Here is a 24162-nt window from a genome sequence, read left to right as displayed (position 1 = left end):
GTGTCACATCTCTCATTCAGCCATACTGCAACTATGGGCCGAGCGGAGAAGCCTCAGCACAACGTATCTATTATACAGGAAGGTTCCTGACTGGTGTAGATTCCCAGACCGGTGCAGGGGCATGTCCTTGATTTATTAAGAGGCAGGAGTTACTTGAGAATTTAGACACGCCATTTGCAGGCAGGCAGCCTTAATAAATTCCCCTCAGTGAGTGTTTCCTCTTTTGGAAGACCCAGACCCATTATATGAATAGACCTAAAAGACCTCAACTCAGCCAAACATTACCAAGATGGGAATACGAGGATTATTCTCTCATCTACAAGGTCAAAAGTTATGTAAATAATATGTGATATATATATATATATGTGACTCTTCTATGCTGTTTCAGTAACCCCCCATGTAAATGAAAGTTTCAGAAACAGCATAGCATAAATATCTACTCATATTTACCTCTGAGATTTAGGGAAAGCGCATAGAACAGTCTATTCAACTGGTACCATAAATCCTAACCATAGAGAGGCAGAGACATGTGTATTCTCATCTTAGCCATGAAAGGCTGACATAAGAATAGCCCATTAAAGGGGTTCTATCATTGGGAAAAGTAATTTTAACTAATCACATCCTTGCATAGGCTTTAGAAAGACCACACCTACCTTTAGTATGTAAATTGCCTCAGTGGTTTTTGAATAAGTCCGTTATTATTCATATGCTAATGAGCTTCCAGCCAGCACAGGAAGTTCCCAGCAGCACTCGTCTCTCCTATTATCTCCTATGTGTGTGTGCAAACAGGAAGCTGAGTCATCATCATCATCATCAGAAGCAGCCTGTGCTGTATACACTCATAGGAAACAATAGCACAGAGGGTGCATGATGTATTGCACCAGTCTAATTAGCATATGAATAAAAACGGACTTATTCAAAAACCAATGAGTCACTTTACATACTAAAGGTAGGTGTGGAATAGCCTTTCTAAAGGCTATGCCAGGATGTGATTAGTTAAAAATAACTTTTCCCAATGATAGAGCCCCTTTAATGAGAGTGGGATTTATACATTGCTTTTCTAACCAATGATGGCACTGCTGGGACATTGTTCACTTCCCCAACAGATCATCCAACCTCCCATCTTTGGAATACATTGTGGTCAGCTCATTGCCAGGAGGGCCTTAAATAGAATGTAATTGTGCAACTGAATAACTCCTTTACATAGAAGGTATTCACGTTGCATACTGTTAAGGCACTTAGTATTTATAGCACTATATTCAGTTTTTCATTTTATATTTGAGAATGTGAGTCTTAGTATGTTATAGAAATCTCAAAAGGATGAAGAAAGAGGAAAATTTTGTTAGCGAATGTTTCATGCAGCTGTGTGTTTTTTAGCTAGTCTAAGTAAAACATGTAGAGATATGTTTTCTTCAAAGGTTAACTAAAATACTATCTTATGTCCTTTTCAATGAAGCTTCTCTTTTCCAATTTACATATCAACCACGTTGACTTAGGCAATAGTACAGTGGCATCATTGATGGTTAGTTTACAGTGTCCTATCTCCAAGGGCCAGATCAAACATGATTTGCATAAGTTTGACATTCATTTGTTTGATCCCGATACTCCATTCCTTCCAAAGCGGGAATTTTTTTGCAACTGGTTTCACTTAAGCCATCATTAGCAAGCTGCCCAGAGAAACAGTATACTGGAAGGGAGCTCTATGAAGAAACCACAGTGCATGTGGTCAGTCCAGAGGAGAAGGTGGATAGTTCAGCCATAGTTAAAGTGTACCTGTCATTTTACTCAAATCTGAATACAAAAATACATGGGTTTGTAGTTTACATGCTGTGCATTGCATAGTCATTTTATTTCTTTTTTTATGCTTATACCTCTTTTTCCCCCTTTCACAGAACCTCAATTTGGTTGCATTTTATGTAGCTGTTCTCTATATTCCTGGGGACATATACATAGGACATCAGTATAGGTGCCAGTAATTCATGTCCCACCATTGCATCATACACTGCACATGCTAATTTTAACCCTTACCTGCCCTTGTACTATGCTGATTCTATCTGAGGTCACAACTGTGTGCTAGACCTGTCACTTGCAAATACATATGCCAGTTCATGCCTCCACATTGTAAGAGTATTAATATATCTAAAGTCTGTATCATCAAATTTTTGGGCGGATTGTGAAACAATACAGTAAAACTATTGCTACATTGTCTCACAGTCCCCGCACAGTTGACCGTGCTAATAGTCATACCAGCGCAATGTGTCCTGTATATCTAGGACACACATATTAGTTGTAGTTAAAGACAGAGCCAACTTGCTGGTTATGGAGAGGGTTAATATTAGAGGCCATACTATGTGTTCAAAAGAGAAAGAGCTCACACAGAAGAGGAGAGTAGAGCTTGTGACTACAAAAGTGAAGCCGTGCCCCTACTCTTTGTAATACTTCTCAATGCATCTGCTGCCGGACAGAGTCATAGCTATAGGGGTTGTAGAGGTAGCAATCACTACCAGGCCCTGGATCCTAAGGGGCCTCTTTACAACATAAGAAGACACAAATATTACTGACAACACTTGGTAATTGGGCGTCCCATTGTATATTTTACCCATGATCTTCAAGTTCTGCCTTTGCTAGAGATGGACATCACAGGACAACAGGCAATAAAGAACAAGTTAAAGGGAAGGAGGACACCTTTTGGATGCAATTTTTCAGCACAAAAGCATTAGGAATAGTGATTTTCACTTTTAATGGTGATCACATATGAGCATAAGTTAGTTGAAACAATAGTGAACATTTAATACATCCGACCCACACAGTGGCATAGTCGTAGAAGAAAATTAAAATTCCCAGTAATGCCTTCCGCCTGAGTCTCATACATGTTCAGGTCAGGTTGAATTGTTTGGCCTCTTGATATTTGTTCATTCTTGGCTATTGATATCCCATTTGCACGTATTGATCCATTACAGCAGCTCTAAGTGAATGTACATTATCATCCATAAGATTGGCCCTAATGCAGACCCTGAATAGCTAGATATAAAGGTAGAGAATGAATTATCTGTAGGCTTTGACTCTTAGGTTTCCTATTCAAAGACATGTAATAAAATATATTTTCTACAACCTTATATGTCCTCTGATAAAAAAAAGGATCAATTGCTAGAAATAACACTCCAAGTGATGTATAGCTCCTAGGAAACTAACATTTGGGTTTGCCTAGCCTTCCCTCACCCTATAATCTCACACCATAATCATATTTGTATAAAGAAGCCTGCCATACATACTATAAAGTACATGTGTTGATTTGCATTCTGAAGTGGAGATCATTTGGCCACCACAATGACTAATGATTTAGTAGGGCGTAATGGTTACTGACTTTCTAATCTTAAATTCTACCTTGTGATTTTCTTCAGAGCTGCATTCACAATTCTGCAGTTTTCTGGCCTGAATTTTTCAGCATCCCCTGAAGCTTCAGTAGCAGCGTAGAGCTCTGTTGTGTTGGTTTACACTTTAAGAAGTGTAGTCTTGACCTTAAGCTGTAGTGTTCTCAGATGTTAGGAAATCCGCTGTGCTTCATAGTGTAACGCACAGTGCAGAAGAATGCCTCTATTATATTGTGAAGTAGATCCTTTGTGAATCTATGTAGGGCAGTGGCTGGGTGTGACAATGCACGTGTCTTGTATTCTTACATGTGAAAGGCAACAAAGCTAGGTTCAGGTTCTGTATTGGAAGTTCTGTCAGGAGCCTTCTGTTAAGATTCTGTCAAAAATCTCAGATGAAAAAGACTTGTATGGAGGACCATTTCATCCTGCAAAATGATGAGTACTATAACGTATACCCAGTAGACTCTGTTATAGCAGTGGCATAACTAGGAATGGGCCCCTAATGTCCAGAGTCCTGAGGCAGCCGCTACCGCTGCTACCCTGGTAGTTACGCCCCTTTACAATGGTCTCCATCATTGGATAGATCCATTGTTAATGTATGTTCCATTTTTCTCTTCCTATGACAAAACAAAGAAATGGAATAAATGCTGAAGATGTGAATACAGCCAAAGCCATATATCACTACAATGGCTATTCAGATATAGTACATTTATTAGGTATGTGATGTAGACACACGATCAGAATCTTAAAATATATTTATGATTTTTCAGTTTCCAATCCCAGATCTAGTGTATCAGAATATGACAGGTGGGTCTCCGGCTTCTCACAAAGTAGTAAGTATTTTAATATTATTATTATGGTTTTTATTATTCTGTATAACAAAAATAATTTAATGCACATTGTCAAAATTGCAAGAATAGTAGACAGAGATAGGCAAATTACGAGGCATATTGTCCAAATTGCGAGATTAGATTATTAGATCATCAATTACTTGGCTCACAGTTACACTTTTCTGTTACCACCTCTGCTCACCACTTATAGAGAAGCTGCAGCTTGAAGTTTACAGAAATGATAAAACTGCACCAAATCTATCAGACCATCAAACCTCAACCATGAACATTTTCCTATATCATGCCATGTCATGGTTGGTATACTTGTCCACCACTATATTGTGGCAAGAATTGACATGCGCATGATAAGTTAGTCATGACTCTTGTCCTTGACAAGTTTAGACTCTGGTTACATCAATATACATTGAGAATTCTTCAATATATTCAGATTGAAGACTGTGACATATCCACTACAGGCATACAGAGGCGTACAGTATATTGGCATATATACTGCACAATATCTACCTTATTTATTATAGCCACCATTAAAGAAAATTGCAGCAGACTACTATATTTCCTATACATTAAAATTAAAAAGAGCTACTGTGTTTCCCCAAAAGTAGGGGGTTTCTGTTGAATTGCCTAATATAAGGCACCCCCTGAAAATAAGGCAGGCCCGGCAGTGGTGGGTGGGGCTTAGTGGGGCTTTGGGGCAGGGCTTAGTGGGGATTTCTTTTTGTGGGCGGGGCTTAGCGATTTTCACTGGCACAGCAGCCGTGCTCTGTGCTCCGTGTGCACAGCAAAGCCGGCTGCTGCCTCTGCTGTTGTCCACTGACCCTGCTGCTGTAGGATGAGCTCTCCCAGCTCATCCCAGAGGCAGCATCCGGCATACAGAAGAGGCAGCGGCCGGCATACAGAAGAGGCAGCAGCCGGCTTTGCTGTGCACTGTGCAGCAGGGCTGCTGTGTCAGTGAAGTGGGGATCGCTAAGCCCCGCCCACGAAAGCTCTGCTAAGCCCCGACCACCACTTCCGGGATGAACAGCAGCACCAGCGCTGCTAGGAAGATGGGAAAGGTAAGTATGATACCTTCCCCCCATCCCCTACACTACACTACCACACTGACGCTCCCTAAGGAAGTGCCGGCATGACTGCTGGTTGTAATAAGACACACCCCTAAAAATAAGACAGGTCCTATGTTTAGGACGACAATTTAACATAAGACACTGTCTTATTTTCGGGAAAACACGGTATGCTAATATTTACTGACCTCCAAATCCTCTTACGTGATCCTTACCAAGCATGTAGTTCATATCACTTGCTACATAAAGGCAGGATAAAGATTGTTGAAGAAACAGTAAAGTTATCAGTTATCTCCAGTAACATCAGCAGGTTAAATATTTAGCATTTTAATATAAAGGTTGGTTTCACTTCTTCACGTCACCATTGATATTTTAATACGCAGAATCAATTACAATTGATATTTTATATCCATATATTGCTCTTAGGATAGCTATACATATTATATGTACTGCACCTAAAGAGAAACAGCACAATCATCAATAAACAATACATAATCCTTATTAATAAATCATCTACTCTGATTTATTATGTATTATTATATATTCTTATAAGGGTTTTACTTTTTCTACATTGGTGTAATATTTCTTATGGCAATACTCTGCTTAATATTTGTAGGTCATACACTTCAGATGGGTGTGCCGGAACCTGCTGATTTTGGCAGGACCGGCCGACCCTATAAAGTGTATGTGGCTTGTTGACCCTATCCTGATGGAGATGTTGGGGAGACAAGATTTTGTTCTCAAAGAGGAAATAAACCACCAGAGCTTTCTGGCTGTTAGAGATGAGCGAATAGTATTCAATGGAATACCTCCTTTTGCATAGTTATTGCTGTACTCAGTCGAATACCTTTTTTTTTACAACAATAACTATGCAGGAGAGGTATTCGATCAAATATACTCGCTCATCTCTACTGGCTGTATCTGTATCCCCTCCACTATATACATTAGTTATGAGTGATGTCATCACCACTTTTTCATATTTATTTTCATGTTTTATTTTGAAGGATTTAATCAGAATTTTACTTTATTCCAGATTCAAGGAGCAGCGAATCAGATACAACTTGGAAGGTTGTGGAAGAGGTGCCTGAAACTAAGGGTAATACCAATATTCCTATTCCTAGTACTACAATATCACACTAAAAATATAATCGCCAGTCTTTATCTGGCCTTTATTTAATCAATTATGATTATTACTGGATAGATATATAGATAGACAGATAGGCAGGAATTCAGAACAGCATTGGGTAGTAAACCGTTATGGATTTGGGCGCAAGACTCAGAATCAGGTTATTATAGTTAGATAGATAGATAGATAGATAGATAGATAGATAGATAGATAGATAGATAGATAACAAAAAAATGTCCAAAGCAGCACTGTAGTAGAATAGGTGTAGAAGAATAGTAGAATAGGTGTACACATCATAGGAGACTGGTGTACACACTTGTTTAATTAAAGGGGTTGTCCAATATAAACTAATAATTAAAACCTAAACCAAATTCCCTCCCCCCACCTAACTTCTAATTTACTCAAATTTTTAAAAAAAGTATAATTACCCATATCCCAGGAGCAGTTATGTGACCGCTCCAGCGACACTTCCTGATAATCCGGTGACGTTCTGTTTCACTGCTTCCGAAACGGAACGTCACCATCACTCTCCCCCCTCCCCTATCCCCTGAAATACTTACCAAGCCTTCCTGTGTCGGGGGAACGGCTCCTCCCCCTCTTCCTGTCTTCTAGCAGTGGATGGAATAGGTTAGCCAAGGAGATAGGGAGAGTGGGAGGAGCTAGTAATTGGTGGGATTGCTAGTCAGTGAGTGTGGGAGGGGTTAGGTTAGTGACACGGAGGGTTTTTTAATGGAGTGAGAGAGGAGGAGGGGGTTGAGTGAGAGGGAGTTAGTGCAGCAGCTACAGGAAGCTGCACAGCAGGAAGGTAACAGCATGTAAACAAAGACAGAGGATGCAACAGCAATCAGAGATACCCAGAAATCACTCCAAACACTGCTAAAGGTATATGGGTGCACTTATTAACCCAACACTAGCATTAACAGACTAAAAAAAGGTTTTCTGTCCATAAAACCCCTTTAATGAGTGACATCCAGATAACTTTCCCATGCCTTGAGTTTTTGGAATGAAAGATAGCGTATGGAATAAAATTTCTGTTTCCATAATGGTTATTTCTTCTACCTTATCAACATTGTCTTTTTCTCCATTTTCAGTTCAGGCTAAACCAGATGCTGCCCCAGACCCATGGAGAGGATTTTCAGATCCAGGTTTGCTTACGTATAGACTGTTGACATGAAGAAGTTGTCTAGCTTATAAAACCCCAATTTCATAATTTCTAATATAGAGTTCAGATTTAATAAAGGGACTGTCTTCTCTGGTTAGAGCAATGAGTGGTTATAAAGAGTTTCTCTTAGGCCTGGTTCACATCTGCGTTCAGGTTTCCGTACAGGAGGTAGCTGTAATCCGTATACTCCATCACTTCCTGGAGATTGTATTAGACACTTGTACAGTCCTATGAAAAAGTTTGGGCACCCCTATTAATCTTAATCATTTTTAGTTCTAAATATTTTGGTGTTTGCAGCAGCCATTTCAGTTTGATATATCTAATAACTGATGGACACAGTAATATTTCAGGATTGAAATGAGGTTTATTGTATTAACAGAAAATGTGCAATATGCATTAAACCAAAATTTGACCGGTGCAAAAGTATGGGCACCTCAACAGAAAAGTGACATTAATATTTAGTAGATCCTCCTTTTGCCTCTAGTCACTTCCTGTAGCTTTTAATCAGTTCCTGGATCCTGGATGAAGGTATTTTGGACCATTCCTCTTTACAAAACAATTCAAGTTTAGTTAACTTTGATGGTTGCCGCGCATGGACAGCCCGCTTCAAATCATCCCACAGATGTTCAATGATATTCAGGTCTGGGGACTGGGATGGCCATTCCAGAACATTGTAATTGTTCCTCTGCATGAATGCCTGAGTCGATTTGGAGCGGTGTTTTGGATCATTGTCTTGCTGAAGTATCCATCCCCGGCGTAACTTCAACTTCGTCACTGATTCTTGAACATTATTCTCAAGAATCTGCTGATACTGAGTGGAATCCATGCGACTCTCAACTTTAACAAGATTCCCGGTGCCGGCATTGGCCACACAGCCCCAAAGCATGATGGAACCTCCACCAAATTTTACAGTGGGTAGCAAGCAAGTGATTTTCTTGGAATGCTGTTTTTTTTTGGATGCCATGCATAACGCCTTTTTGTATGACCAAATAACTCAATCTTTGTTTCATCAGTCCACAGGACCTTCTTCCAAAATGAAGCTGGCTTGTCCAAATGTGCTTTTGCATACCTCAGGAGACTCTGTTTGTGGTGTGCTTGCAGAAACGGCTTCTTTCTCATCACTCTCCCATACAGCTTCTCCTTGTGCAAAGTGCACTGTATTGTTGACCGATGCACAGTGACACCATCTGCAGCAAGATGATGCTGCAGCTCTTTGGAGGTGGTCTGTGGATTGTCCTTGACTGTTCTCACCATTCTTCTTCTCTGCCTTTCTGATATTTTTCTTGGCCTGCCACTTCTGGGCTTAACAAGAACTGTCCCTGTGGTCTTCCATTTCCTTACTATGTTCCTCACAGTGGAAACTGGCAGGTTAAATCTCTGAGACAACTTTTTGTATCCTTCCCCTGAACAACTATGTTGAACAATCTTTGTTTTCAGATCATTAGAGAGTTGTTTTGAGTAGACCATGATGCCACTCTTCAGAGGAGATTCAAATAGGAGAACAACTTGCAATTTGCCACCTTAAATACCTTTTCTCATGATTGGATACATCTGGCTATGAAGTTCAAAGCTCAGTGAGGTTACAAAACCAATTTTGTGCTTCAGTAAGTCAGTAAAAAGTAGTTAGGAGTATTCAAATCAATAAAATGATAAGGGCACCAAAATTTTTGCACCGGACAAATTTTGGTTTAATGCATATTGCACATTTTCTGTTAGTACAATAAACCTCATTTCAATCCTGAAATATTACTGTGTCCATCAGTTATTAGATATATCAAACTGAAATGGCTGTTGCAAACACCAAAATATTTAGAACTAAAAATGATTAAGATTAATAGGGGGGCCCAAACTAATCTACACAGATATTTCTTATTTTAGCACATTGAGCAGAATTAAAGGTATTTTCTTAGACTTTGCTATTCATAATCTGTCCTTAGGATAAACCACCAATAAGAGATCAGTGGGGAGGGGGCTGACAATATTTTCCAGCGAGTACAATTAATACTGCTGTTTCTTTTACCTTTGTTAGTTCAACATAAACCAGAAGTTAAAGTAGATGCTTCCCAAGACCCATGGAGAGGATTTTCAGATCCAGGTTTGCTTACTTACAGATTGTTAATATAGAGGCGCTGTCTTATTTAGAAAACCCAAGTTCATATTTTCCAATATAGTATTCTGAGTTAGTAAAGAAGGGGTTCCATGTCATGGCCTACTCAGGGGGAAGTCCTGAGCTGAATCAGTTGCAGAATCTACAGCAAGATCAAGCAGGAAACTTATTTTTTTTTAGCATCCTACTCTGACCTCTTTCCCCATTGAAAACAATGGAGGCATAATCAGTGCGGAATCTGACACATATTTTAGGGCAGAATGCGCCATGTGAACAAAACATTATATAAGAAAAAGAATCACAGACAGCACAGGGTAGAGGGTTGGAAGATATAGCATTCAATAAATCTCACGTACAACAACAGGTCTCCATAAAGCAACATCATACCTAATACACACCATGTCACCCTACGGTCCCTGTGGGAGGAAGCTGTAATCCATATTCTCCACCTCCTCCTGGAGATTATAATAGACACTTTTATATATACTCAACATGTCAACCAACCCCAACAGAGATTTTTTTTATTAGCATATTGAGCTTCAATAAAGGGGTTTGGTATTAATGCCCCATCCTTAGGATCAGTGAGGGGGGGGGCTCAAATTTTGCAGTGAGTACAATTAATAATGCTGTTTCTTTTACCCTTTTCAGTTCAACGTAAACCAGAGGTTAAAGTAGATGCCTCTTCCGACCCATGGAGAGGATTTTCAGATCCAGGTTTGTTTATTACAGATTGGTGATATAAGGGCATTGTCTAGTTTAGAAAACTCAACCTCATATTCTCCGATAAAGAATTATGATTTAATAAAGGAGGGGTCCCATGTATGGGACTGTCATATCCGGCTGGAGCACTGAATGGTTATAAAGTGTTCTCTTTACCTTGGAGGACTTGGCCTTCTGCATTACACAGACAACACACTGATCTGAATGGGAACTGAGTGACATTGTAGGGAAATTCATCACTTTTCAAGTTCAAATTCAAGTCTATTTGAGTTTGAGAACTTCTCACTGAGATCCCAGCAGGAGGACACTTTGTGATCCGCATACTGTCAAGGGATCCTCTTAACACATGGGAACTGTCCATAGCAAAGAACCCTTTTGTAGAAAACCAACATTCATGGGATGCACTGCTTATTCCTCTCTTCTTTCACTGGTCAGTATGGAAAGTTTCTTTCCATTGGTTTTGTATGAGAAAAAGTGTCAACAAAAGCAGGAAGGTATCACAACCATCTTATGTACAGCAACTGGCTCAACTAAGGCAATATCATAGCCAATACACATAGATGAAGCTCTGTATTATCTCCAATATCACTCCATGGTCTCTGGGAGAGGTGGCGATACTAAATGTAGGGAGAGACTTTTCTTGTTCATTATGGAAGCAGTCAAGGAGATCTTTAACTGCTGGACCACCCTGATTTAGGACTATAATATGCAGTGACTTTTTATCCACTATCGTCTCTGGGGGAACATAGTTGTAATCCATGTACTCCACCTCTTCCTGGCAAATGTAATAGACACTTTCATATATACATGTATACAGACCCAAACAGAAGTTCATTATGTTGAGCAGCATTAAAGTTTTTTTTAGAATTCAATATTAATGACTATACTTAGTATAAGTCATTACTATGAGATCTGTAAGGGCGGAGGTCCAGCAATTTTCCCAGTGAGTACAATTATTGATGCTATTTTTTTTACCCTTTCCAGCTCAACGTAAACCAGAAGTTAAACCAGATGTTGCCCCAGACCCATGGAGAGGATTCCCAGAACCAGGTTTGTTGAATTACAGACTTTTGACATAAAGGAGTTGCTTAGTTTAGAAAATCTAGTTTTATATTCCTTAGTATGAAATTCTGAGTTAATAGAGGGAGACGTACCATAAACTCATTGTTGGGAGTTCCAGCAGAGGGTAATTTATGATCAGGATCCTTGTAACAAATAGGAATCCAAAGCAGAAAAACCCTCCAAAAAAAACTATGTTCAGGAGATACATTGGCTACCCCCCCCCCCCCCTCTTCCAGCTGATAGAAAGCTTCTTCCCATCTCCTTTATAGGAAAAAAGACAGGGCAGTGGGAGGGTATAGTAACCACCAAATCTCATGTACGGGACTAGAAACCCAATACACAAAATGAGGCTCTGTATGTCCCATGTCACTCTATGAGGGAAGTGGTTCTACTCCATATACACCCTCACTTGGGGTTGTCCAATTTTCCCTGCTTAATAATGTTGTTTTTTCCCACTTTCAGTTCAACGTAAACCAGAAGTTAAGTTAGATGCGGCACCAGACCCATGGAGAGGATTTTCAGAATCAGGTTTGGTTATTAAAAAAATTCTGACCTATTAATTTCTAATTTACAAAACCAATTCCTTTATACCCTAATATGGAATTCATACTTAATAAAGGGTAATGGGTCCTTTGCGTAGGACTCTCATCTCTGAGCCAGAGTGGACCGAGAGTCTCAGGCATGGAGGAATGGCCCTGTCCTATATTACATAGACAACCCATTCACTTCAATAAGAACAGCATGATGCTTAATTTCCCCTGTAGGGGCGCTATTGGAAAATTGAACACGTACCACCAAGTTTTTATCTGTGTCCTTAAATTTCTATTGGTAAATATGCTAATAAATATGCTAATGAATGAGGTGATCCTACTTTTTGTGTTGGGCTATTTGGATTTATCTTTCATCCAAATGTTATTTAAACAAAGAATACCATAAGGTAGTTTAATAAGGCAATTATTTTACGAGGGGTACTGCTAAACCAAACTGGGCACAGCTGTTGCAGCCACCAACAAATACATATGTTCTGAGTTTACTTAGTTTTTTGTATATTTCTTCATCATAGGGTCCCATGAATAATGGCTGCCAGCCTATGATTAATGTGGTCATCAATTCCACCTTTTCATATATTTCTATGGCTTGCCCATTGTCCAGGAGCTGAGCTAGTCAGGAAGTTCTTTTCTGTTCCTTTGTTAAAGTCTGAACGTTCACATTCCAAGTATATATCAGTATTGTAGACTAGAAGTTTAGCACTTCATTTACAGACTCTTTATAATAGGCCTGTCCTTGGTGACCAGATGATTAATGTATCTTGAGACCCGTGGAAGATTCCATATATTGATTCCTTTTTTCTTGTTCATACACTGCCAGGAACTTCTCATCAGTATCCCAAAGAGTATAGAAATGCCTCTTAGTGTGTAGGTGTGATTACATTATATGCACTATTAAATAACATGGTAAATTGATTATATGGCTTTTGTTCCTTTGTACAGGAAGGCCTGTGAAGGAAGAAATCAACGTAAGACAGCCAGCTGAAACAGTGGCTCTTGGGGGCGCAAGTACGTGTTTGAGTGTATTGTTGATTTACAAAGAACGCCACATTTACTTATATAAAACCAATAAAGTGAGATGGTTAAGTTCTCTATGCAGTAATACGTTAACTAATTCATCCAGAAAACAAAAAGTTGGCCATGTATATTAGATGAATGTTGGCCGAAGCCATTGCTTTTTAAAAAACAGTTGACTTTCATATATGTATGGGGTATCCTAACTTTTCCTTGATGGTGGATGTAGGGGAAAAAGAAGAATCAGGTATGTTGGATTTCCACATACCCTCTTTTTTGTCCTAATGGTTAAATAAGCTGCCACCAGTAGGGTTGAGCCGATCTTAACTTTTCAGGATCGATTTTAAAATCCGATTTCCGATAATTTTTCATTCGAACCCGATCTCGATCCCAATTCCGATCCCAATGCAAGTCAATGGGATTTTATTTATTAATCGGAGATCGGATTTTAAAAGCAATCCTATTCACTATACAGCATGGAATCTAACAATTGAACGCTTTAATTGTTAGAATCCACGCTGTGTAGTGAATCACTAAGTAGCCAGAGGAATTTTTTTTTAATCCTCTGGCTACTTAGTCCCCCCTGGTGTCCACTTACCTGCAGAGATGGCTGCTCCGGTGCCCGGTGTTCTTCATCTCGCTGCTGCTCCACGCTGCTCTTCTCGCCTTGCTGCCCCCTGCCTCCCAGGTTAGGAGAGTGTGGGCAGATACTGGGAGGGGAGACGTCACGCCTGCCCGCCCTGTACCTGCCCACACTCACCTAAGCCACAAGCCCCGCCTTCCTAGCTCTTTAAACACTAACCAGGGAGGCGGCACCAGCGAGGCGAGAAGAGCAGCGTGGAGTGGCAGCAAGGCAAAGAAGAAGGAGAATACTGGGCACCGGAGCAGCCATCTCTGGAGGTAAGTAGCTACTAGAGATGTTAGTTTAGTCTCCCATTAGAATGAATGGAGGCAGCCGGCGCGCAGGGGGTTAAGGCTGTGTGCCGGCTGCTTCCATTCATTCCTATGGAACCGCAGCGGAGCCTTCACACTGAGTATACACTCCACTCAGAATGAGCGGAGCATATACTCAGAGTGAAGGCTAAGCAAAGCATTGTGGGAAATAGTACCGATCTCGATCCCACCTAAAAAGATTGTGTTCGGAATTCCGATTGCGAACACGATCGCTCAACCCTAGCCACCAGCAATATCTACCCTCTAACCAAATATACTCTCAGCCAAAGCCAGTGTGCATGTGTATAGGGAGGGTGAGGAAATAGATAATACGAGATCAATTTATCCTTTGTTCCTTCTGAAAGTTAAAGGGGTTATCCAGTTTTTAGTATTGATGAGTAATTTTTAGCATGGCTCACATGCTGTACAAACTGTATCGACGAATATAGGTACTGCAGCACAGCCCCATAGACTTCAATGGAACAACGCTTCAGTATCTCCACTCATGGCTACAGTTTGTTATAGTCCAGGTGATCTGCAGGGTTCCCAGGTGCCAGATTCCCACAGATCTAATATTGATGGCCTATCCTAAGGATAGGCCATACATACGAAAACCATGTAACCCCTTTAAGTCATCCACACATATAAAACACAAAATTAGACAAACTTGCTGATCTTATGTGTATTGGAGCCTTGAGAGAGTTACAGACTCATTAGAACAGTGTTGAAAAATTGTTGAAAATTTTTGCCTGGAGGTCGGTCAAAAATAAAGGTGTTCAAGATTGTCATTTTTCATTACTGGAGCATTAGGGCCCCTTCACACGGGGTAAGCGCTTGGCTCATTCCGAGCCGTACACGCGAGCGCTTCTAAACACTTCCCATTCACTTCAATGGGAGCGCTCATAAAGCCGGCTTTACGTGCGCTCCCATTGAAGTGAATGGGAAGTGTTTAGAAGCGCTCACGTGTACGGCTCGGAATGAGCCGAGCGCTTACGCCGTGTGAAGGGGCCCTTACAGTTTGTATGAGCAGCCAATCTGTATGGCCAACTAAACAGTTTTAGTATGAAGATGACAATAAGGGATTCGTATTGTTATGAGTTTGGTGGAAACCAGGTGGGCCAACCCTTCCAAAATTTGAGCTGAAGCTCAACACACAGCTACACCCATAATGTACTGTATATGAATATAAAGGGATTTTACTATCTATTACATACAGATTGCAAAATAGACCTGGTTTTCCTTATTGATGGAAGCTGGAGTATTGGCAAGAGACGTTTCCGACTTCAGAAGCTTTTCCTCAACCAGATGGCAGAAGCCCTCGATGTTGGACTTTCTGGACCTCTTATGGGTATTGTACAGTATGGGTAAGAAAATCTACTATAAGTATTTAGAACTTTTATGTTTATGTAACCTAGACTAATATGGTATGTAAGTTTAAGCAAAAAAGCTTGTGGGTATCAAAATTTCTTGTGTCTTTAATACTAATAATAATAAATTTTAGTTATATTGCGGCAACATATTCTGCAGCGCTGTACAATTTGTAGGGTTCAAATATAGACAAAAAGATACATTACAAAGAAATAGTCATTTCACACAATGGAACTGAGGGTCCTGCTCACTAGAGCTTACAATCTATGAGGTAGAGGGGGTGACACAAGAGATGTTGTTTTGTTTGCATTTCTTCTAATAATTATTATAATACTTTTTAAGTGATAACCATTACATAATTGCTTTGTGTCTTTTATCTTTTTAAAGTGATGATCCATATACTGAATTTAGTCTACGCTCATACTTTAATTCCAAGGACCTTAAAAATGCTATAGACAAAATCCCACAAAAAGGAGGACACTCCAATGTTGGTAAGTTGTTTTTTTTTGGTCATCATTATTTTAATGTATGTCACTAGCATAACCACTAAAGCAGGGGTGCCCAATACGTTGATCGTGATCTACCGGTCGATCGCGATGGACGTATGGGTCAATCGCGGGATGCAGCCAGGCATCCCCGCTGTCTGCTTCTTCACAGCGCAGGCTGAGAGTTATCTCTGGACACTGGCAGGCTGGGACTGCGGCAGCCCCGCCTGCCAGTGTCCGTAGATGACTCTCAGCCTGCGCTGTGAACAAGCACTTGCAGGCCGCTCTTAGGGATGGAGGGGGCCGGGGTGCTGCTTGTTCACAGCGCAGGTTGAGAGTCATCTCCGGACACTGGCAGGCGGGGCTGCCGCAGCCCCAGCCTGCCAGTGTCCAGAGATAACTCTCAGCCTGCGCTGTGAAGAAGCAGACAACTGGGATGCCTGGGCAGCCACCTCTCACGATCTGCCCGGCCACGCCCACATGTCCAGCCCCGCCCACAGACACGCCCCACCTCGCCCATGGGTCAGTCCCGGACCCGCTCACAGGCCCGCCTCGGCCTCGCCCACAAGAAGTGGGTAGTAGATCTTAGGGCTTGGTCATGTTAAGAAGTAGCTCACATGCTGACAAAGTGTGAGCACCCCTGCACTAGAGTGTTCTAGTTTTCTATTTTCTGACATTTAAAGGGGTTTACACCACTGGTCATTTACTTAAATGGAAGTAGGGTAAGCAATGCAGTACCATTCATGGCCTCTATTCAGTGTATGGAGCTATGTTGTTTCGGTGTCTGTTATAGAGCATAGCTGATCATCGGGGTGCTGGGAGTCAACCCCCCACTATCTGATATTAATGACTAATTAATACTGGTTCAAACTATTAATAAATTAGAGGTGTCTGATCAAATTGATACAATAGTTAAAATGAAGGACTTTATCCGAAGTCAATTCAACAAAATCAATTAAATAAAAAATTCATAGAAAAGGGGATTCTTCTTTATTGACTCACCAAGTATGACATTTTTTAGAGAATTGATCTATAAAGACAACTGAAAGTTGCACCTGCTATGTCATAACAAAAATCATCTTTATCTATGAATTTTTGAAGTCCTATGCTACGTTTTCGATAATCCAATAGGCATTGTGTAACCTATGACTTTGAGGAGTTACAAGGGCTCTTAGATTTATCATCTGAAAACCCTCATCAAGGTTTCTCCTAGTGAATATCAGTCTAGGAGATTATAAAATAGCTGTTATAGCGCGTAAGGTTGAACATAAGGATAGGGGAATATCTATGCGACCTCTTTTATACCAACACATGTTTTTTTTATCAGATTACGGTCCTGTTGGTGACGGTACACTTCTGGTAATTGGACCTAATATACCTGTAGGTGTCACCTTTAGGGCTTAGATCGATCCCGTGATGTGGGTAGTGATTATTTGGCCGGTGGAGATCTTGGAACCTGCATGGTGAGAGATACCACAGGCTCTTCAGGATTCTGGTGGCTTAAAAGATATCTCTTGGGATTCGATCAGATGGGTTGTACAGCTTACAATTTGGGCCACATATGGTAATGAGATTATTGAGATCAGGTGATTTATACCAAATCCAGAACTAGCTTTTAAACCCAGCTGGAGAAAAGTGAGACAGGAGAGTAAGGCTGAGTTCACACTGGATTTTTTGGTCCGAATTTTGATGTGGAATCCACCTCAGAATCCAGCTCCAAAAAACGGCTCTCATTGTCTTCAATGGGAGCCGTTCACTTCTTTTTTCCACTAGCGGTTTTCTGCCGCTCGCAGAAAAAAGAAGTGAGCTGTCCTATCTTGCCGATAGAGATTCCTCTGCAGCGTCCCTCCGTCCCAGCGCAACACTCCCTCCCAACTGATCCCATTCATTTTGGCCTAATCCAGAGAGAAATGCCGCGACTGGATGCCGGTGCACTGCAGCGGCATCCAGTCGCGGCTAGCCATTTTTTGGACCGGATTCTGAGGCGACCTCCGCGGCAAAATCCAGTCCATAAAACCCTATATGAACTCAGGAACTCCTAGCATCATATACTGCTAGGGTCCCTCTACCAGCATGAATTTTAGGCCATAAATTTGGCCATCACAAGTAGTCACAGCATACTGCACTCTCCTGGTGACGTCTGTTGATCTTCTGTGATGTCATCGGGCATGTGGAGCGTCATTGGTGGCCCAATCACATACGTCAACCGTGACCACCTGGTCGATTACATCATAGAAGAGCACCAGACATCACCAGGAGAGCCCTATGCCCCATGGAGGCTCAAAAAAGGTACTGGAAGGTATGAATGGGTTTTTTTTTATTCCCATGGACCTTCACCTATGAGACTCTGGGGTCTGAAGAGACTTAAAAATATAATAATGTCACTTTCACACTGACATAGCTTCAGCTAGAAATTAGATTGATAGGTTCCTAGGAGCCTAAGAGTGAGCTACATTATGTTTTAAGCCAATTTACAGTGTTGTTTGCATCAAACTTGTTCGACCCGAAACTAATCAGAGACCTGAGACACGAAATATGAAAACGAAGCGAACACTTATCTCTATACATCACATGTGTCATGTTGATAGATAAATCAGATATCGTACTTTGATGGTTTATGGGTCCACTATAGTATAATGTAATGTTTAATGCAGTCTTTCTCAAAGTGGGCGATAACGCCCCCTTGTGGGCGCTGGAGGCCTATAGGGGGGCAGTAAAGGGCACAGAGAAGATTGGGGGGCGTTGAAGCGGTTTGGGGGGGCGATGGCTAATTTAAAGGGGTGGTATCATAACAATGATTCTATCTATACTGCTTGTTAATGTGAATGTAAGACTTTTCCTAAATACACTGCTTCAGCAAAACTGCTTTGTTTGTCCACTATCTTACTTTATTCACTTCATTATGGACACTAGCACCTGGCCCCCTGCTTATTGCTGAGGGAGCCACATGACGTAGCTCCCTGCTGTGTGGGGGGAGAGAGGGGGGGGGGCTGAGTGTACGGAGCCAGCCTGTGTCTGCACCACACATACACATCACCTAGCTCCCTGCTGTGAGATAGAGGGGGGGGGGTGGAATAAGTGCTGCTTTCTTATATAAAGCAGTCTAAATCCTACTGGGCTAAAGGACCTGGTCTCTCTGTTCACTAGGATAAAGCTTTATTATATAGAGCAGGCTGCTAGTGGGCAGAGGAGCCAGGTCCTTTAGGAAACTCCATACAAGGTAAATCCAAGTCTTATTTTCACATGACACACATAATTTAATTATTAACATAATGACTGCGATTGTGATTCTTAAGATGTAGTAAAGTAAAAAAAAATTGGGGGGGCGCTAGAAAATAATTAATTCTCAAAGTGGGCGGTAGACAAAATAAGTTTGAGAACCTCTGGTTTAATGTAATGTATAATTTCATAAATGAGTAAACTATTCTGAATGTCATTTTAGGAAAAGCTCTGTCTTATATCAATAAGAATTACTTCTCTGATGCCAGCGGGAACAGAGGAGGAGCCCCAAATGTGGCTGTTGTACTTGTAGATGGTTGGCCAACCGATAAAGTGGAAGAAGCTTCCCGCCTCGCTCGTGAATCTGGAATCAACATATTCTTTGTGACAATTGAAGGTGCAGATGATAATGAGAGATCAAATGTTGTGGAACCCAACTTTGTCGACAAGGTAGTTTCATTGGCAATTTTCTCTTTTTTTCTTATTTTACCTTCACCAAAAGGCTTAAGGTCAAGTATATGTAAAAATATAGCGACTAAATAGTGGTCCATACAAATAGTTTGTTGGAAAAGTAGGTCACTTATATAGAAATGAATCTTGCAGACAATACAGTGATAAGGACAAATCTACCATTTTGTGTATACAGAGGTATGTATCTCTATGGTTAAAGACTAGAAAGAAACCCTGAGTAGTGTGTTCCTGCAGTCAACCATTCCCTCCTATTTGACTCCAGCTTCTTAACCTATGGATAGTCTTAAGTTATACATGCACATGATTTTTTGCATCGTAGGGTCCATTAGAAAATTGCACGGCCAACTAGGGTTGAGTGATCGGGATCGGAAAAGATCGGATCAGCGATTGAGTAAATTTCGCAATCGGGTTCCGATCCCACCTAAAAAAGATCGGGAACAGAATTCTGATCCCAATCGCTCAACTTACCTGCTTGTGGCTTAGGAGAGTGTGGGCAGGTACTGGGAGGGGAGACGTGAGTGATACACTCACGTCTCTCCGCCCTGTACCCGCCCACACTCTCCTAAGCCACAACAAGCTCCACCTACTCCCAGTATCTGTAACACTAGCCTGGGAGGTGGGGGCGCGCATGGCGCTCTGCAGGCATGTGAATTAGAGAGAAAGGAGCAAGAACAACATGGAGCGACAGCGGTTCTGTGTGCAGGTAAGCGGAGAGCAGGGGAGACTAAGTAGCCTGCGGATTTTTTAATCACTACACAGTGTGTGGAGTCCAAAAATTGAAGTGTTCAATTTTTGGACTCCACGCTGTGTAGTGAATAGGATCGTTTTTTAAATCCGATTTTCGATCTTTAAAAAATCCCATTGACTTGCATCAGGATTGGGATTGGCTTCGGATGGAAAATGATCGGAAATCGGATTTTAAAAACGATCCTGAAATCTCAAGATCGGCTCAACCCTACGGCCAACACATGGATGACATGAGACAAATGGAGATATGAGACAAATGATATGAGGAAATGAAATGATATGTGACAAATGGAGGTTAGATACACATATCTGTAGGAGCAAACTACACAGGCTTTGTTTGTAGTCTGCATACATAGGTCTGCATATGAGCTGATCTCACAAAATGGTATGATCATTTTTATCAGGACAATGTCAAAATATGCTTTACTATGAAATTTGGTATCAATTGAAACAATAAGGTAATTTTTTTTTTTTTTTTTACAAAGATGGACAGTTTAAGGTGTAACGGTCACCTCAATGTTTCTATATATGTGCGTGTACAAATACTACATGGGACCTTAGCCTTTAATATTTTGGTAATATGCTCTATTATAGGGTTTTGTCAACTTTTATTAAAAAAGAAGGTTTTCTGATTTCCTTTAGCATCGCTCTAAATGAGCTCTAACTGTTGCATGCTGCAGTAGACTTCTCAGCTTGTCTCTCTTCCTCTGGCCTGCTGCTTAAAGGGGTTGTCCAGGATAAACTGAGAATTAATCCCTACACTAAACTCCCTCACCACCTAACTTCTAATTTACTTCAATTAAAAATATATATATAATTACCCATATCCCTGGTGCGGTCATGTGACCACCCCAGGGATACTTTCTGATAATCCGGTTACATTCCGTTTAACAGCTTCCAAAAAGCTGTCATCAATACTTGTCGCACTCCCTTATTCACATTAATACTTACCAAGCCTTACTGTGTCTGGTGAAAGGCTCTTCCCCTCTTCCTGATGCTAGTAGTGGGTGGAACAGGTTAGCTAGGAAGACAGGGGGAGGGAGGGGCTAGTAATGGGCAGGATCACTAGGCTAGAGAGACAGGGACGATGGGAGGGGCTAGTAATGGGCAGGATAACTAGGCTAGAGAGACAGGGATGATGGGAGGGGCTAGTAATGGGCAGGATAGCAAAGCTAATGAGAGACAGGGAGAGTGGGAGGGGCTAGCAATGGGCAGGACCGCTAGGCTTAGTGAGATAGGAAGGGTTTTGTAATGGAGTGAGAGAGGAGGGGGGCTGAGTGAGAGGGAACTAGTGTAACACTTACACCGGAAGCTGCACAGAAGGAAGCTAACACCAAGTAAACAAAGGTAGAGGATGCAGCAGCAACCAGTGACACCCAGAAATCACTCCAAACACTGCTAAAGGTATATGGGTGTACTTATTAACACATCACTAACAGACCTTTCTTTAAAAAAAAAAAAAAAATTAAACACTTTTTAACGGATGCAAAAAAGGATACTAAAAATGAATCGTAATAAATGGCCATCATTCTATATGGAGTCATGGTTTAACTTTGTTGACCTAATTTTCTGATCTTGCATGCATTATAGTTGTATATTGTAGACATATATCTTTATTGACCACAGTACAATAAGTATATGGTGACAATAATCTTACAATTTAACTTTTTTCAGGCTGTTTGTAGAACGAATGGTCATTTTTCAGTCAATATTCCTAGCTGGTTCGGTCTCCCTAAGATTGTGAATCCACTGGTGAAGCGTATGTGTGACATTGATAAATTAGTCTGCAGTAAGACGTGTCTAAATGCTGCTGATATTGGGTTTGTCATTGATGGCTCCAGCAGTGTCGGAACTGGTAACTTCCGTACTGTCCTCCAGTTCATAGCGAATATCACAAGTGAGTTTGAGATCTCAGACACAGACACAAGAATCGGAGCAGTACAGTATACATATGAACAAAGATTGGAGTTTGGCTTTGATAAATATAGTACTAAGCAAGATGTTGTGAATGCCATCATGAGGATAGGCTACTGGAGTGGAGGTACAAGCACCGGAGCTGCCATAACATATGCATCTGACCAGCTCTTCAGTAAATCAAAGCCAAATAAAAGAAAGATCATGATCGTTATCACAGACGGACGGTCGTACGATGATGTCCGGGCTCCCGCAGCGGCCGCTCATCGAAGTGGTAATTACTTTTAGTCTTTTCTTTGCAAATTTTTCTTGGTGGAGTTCTCTGTTAGTTTAGCTGTATACTGTCCATGGCAATTCCGTTTGTGTGACTCAGGGGTGAACCTGCCCCTTTCGCCGCCTGAGGCGAACGACAGAAAGCCGCTTCCCCTCGAGAGGAGGGGGCGGAGCTGAGGGGCGTGGTGGCACGGAGGGGGTGGGGCTTAGCAGCGTTCGCAGGCAGAGAGCAGGCATGGAGAGGACCTGCTCTCTGCCTGAGAGTGAGGGGAGGCTGCTGGAGCAGCGCTGCTCCAGTGGCCTCCCCAATCCACCGTTCGGTGCTAAGCCAGTCCAGGACAGCTTAGGTAAGCAAAAATGCCGCCCTCCCTGCAGGCCCTGGCATAGCGCCGCCTGAAGCAGTCGCTTCAGGTCACCTCATGGGAGGTGCGGCGCTGGTGTGACTGTAATACTTAGAGCAAAAATTATTATTATTTTTAACCCAAAATTTTAATAAAAGTTTACATTAGGTAAACCTCAAATGTTGTGTTATAAAAAGTTCAGGGCGGAATGGGCCAATGAATGATTCCTTCCGGCTATGAACTAGGTATAATGCAGTGGATTAGTTTTCCCTAGAGTATCCCTTTAAAGTTACGTAATCCAGTACAGTGAGAACAGTCCACATGTCTAATATTATACTTATACAGGGGACAGGGTACGATGTAGAAATTTTTTAAAAAAATCCTAAAATCCTAAAGGTAGTGTAGATGTCTAATGTTGGGAAGTTGGGGTTAACAGTAGATAACATATAAACGACTTCTTTCTTTCATTAACAGGAGTCATTGCATACGCTGTTGGTGTGGCCTGGGCAGCCCAAGATGAACTAGAATCTATCGCCACTGATCCAGATAAAGACCATTCGTTTTTCGTGGATGAATTTGACAGCCTCTATAAGTTTGTCGGAAAGATCATTCAGAACATTTGTACAGAGTATAACTCGCAACCACGAAATTAAGACATTGGATGGCAGAGGCGGTTCCATACTGCTTGGAGAACAGGGTTTCTTTTTGGCAATGAATACACAACAGCTACAATGAATGATGTAACTATATAGCGAGGTCGGTGTATAGGCACAAGTATTCCGAGATCATAATAATATTATTTCCAGCTGCGTATCATAGCCTTTATTTACTCAGAAGGTGTTAAATGAACTTGTAAACTGCAGTATGTGAGGCGATTTAGAACATCCAGAAATGTATAAGGACCAACGTGACATCTTCATCAGGATCTGATGAAGACAACGTATGTGCTGGTTTAGTCTCAACAGCATGTAAAGATGTAACATGAAGACACAAGAGGTTATTATAGACAACATCAATCGTGTTACATCCAAAAAAGTGAAACTTATTTTCTATCATAGAAAATGAATCGTGTAATTATAACGTAATTTTGTAAAAGGGTTGTATAGGCATCAAGTATGTTATTCCTTCATATAGCGCCCTCTGGTGTTCACATTCTGAATATCACAGCTTCAAATCACAGTGTGATACAAAACTCAACATTATGACTTGTAGTATATTTTATGGTGACTTTACATTAAACAGTTCATGTATCAGTGTATTTTTTTTATTAATGGAGTAAGTCACATGAGCTACCTATTGCTCTTCCAGGGATGGATGGTACTTCATTAGAGCTTTGTGAAGGCCTCATAGGCTAGTTTCACTGCACAGTGTCATGAATTTTGGTCCTCATAG

The 24162-nt window shown here is 41.2% G+C and overlaps 1 protein-coding gene across 3 annotated transcripts in view; it reads left to right on the top strand.

Annotated features, from left to right (window-relative positions):
- VIT (vitrin) overlaps positions 1 to 23937 on the top strand; it is a 104297-nt gene extending 80360 nt beyond the window's left edge. For 2 of the 3 annotated variants that reach the window (XM_075267504.1, XM_075267502.1), the window contains 13 exons: positions 4142 to 4204; positions 6314 to 6376; positions 7498 to 7551; positions 9598 to 9663; positions 10324 to 10389; positions 11380 to 11445; positions 11920 to 11985; positions 12948 to 13013; positions 15169 to 15316; positions 15708 to 15811; positions 19248 to 19474; positions 21917 to 22430; positions 23245 to 23937. In XM_075267504.1, the coding sequence (XP_075123605.1) occupies positions 4142 to 4204; positions 6314 to 6376; positions 7498 to 7551; positions 9598 to 9663; positions 10324 to 10389; positions 11380 to 11445; positions 11920 to 11985; positions 12948 to 13013; positions 15169 to 15316; positions 15708 to 15811; positions 19248 to 19474; positions 21917 to 22430; positions 23245 to 23423 (1682 nt within the window). In that variant the 3' untranslated portion in view covers positions 23424 to 23937. The remainder of the gene's footprint in view (positions 1 to 4141; positions 4205 to 6313; positions 6377 to 7497; positions 7552 to 9597; positions 9664 to 10323; positions 10390 to 11379; positions 11446 to 11919; positions 11986 to 12947; positions 13014 to 15168; positions 15317 to 15707; positions 15812 to 19247; positions 19475 to 21916; positions 22431 to 23244) is intronic. The other variant, XM_075267503.1, reaches the window with a different exon arrangement.
- Positions 23938 to 24162: the final 225 nt, after the last annotated feature.

This window comes from Leptodactylus fuscus, chromosome 3 (assembly GCF_031893055.1).
Source record: "Leptodactylus fuscus isolate aLepFus1 chromosome 3, aLepFus1.hap2, whole genome shotgun sequence".
Taxonomy (NCBI): Eukaryota; Metazoa; Chordata; class Amphibia; order Anura; family Leptodactylidae; genus Leptodactylus; species Leptodactylus fuscus.
This window is presented reverse-complemented; position numbering and strand designations above follow the sequence as displayed.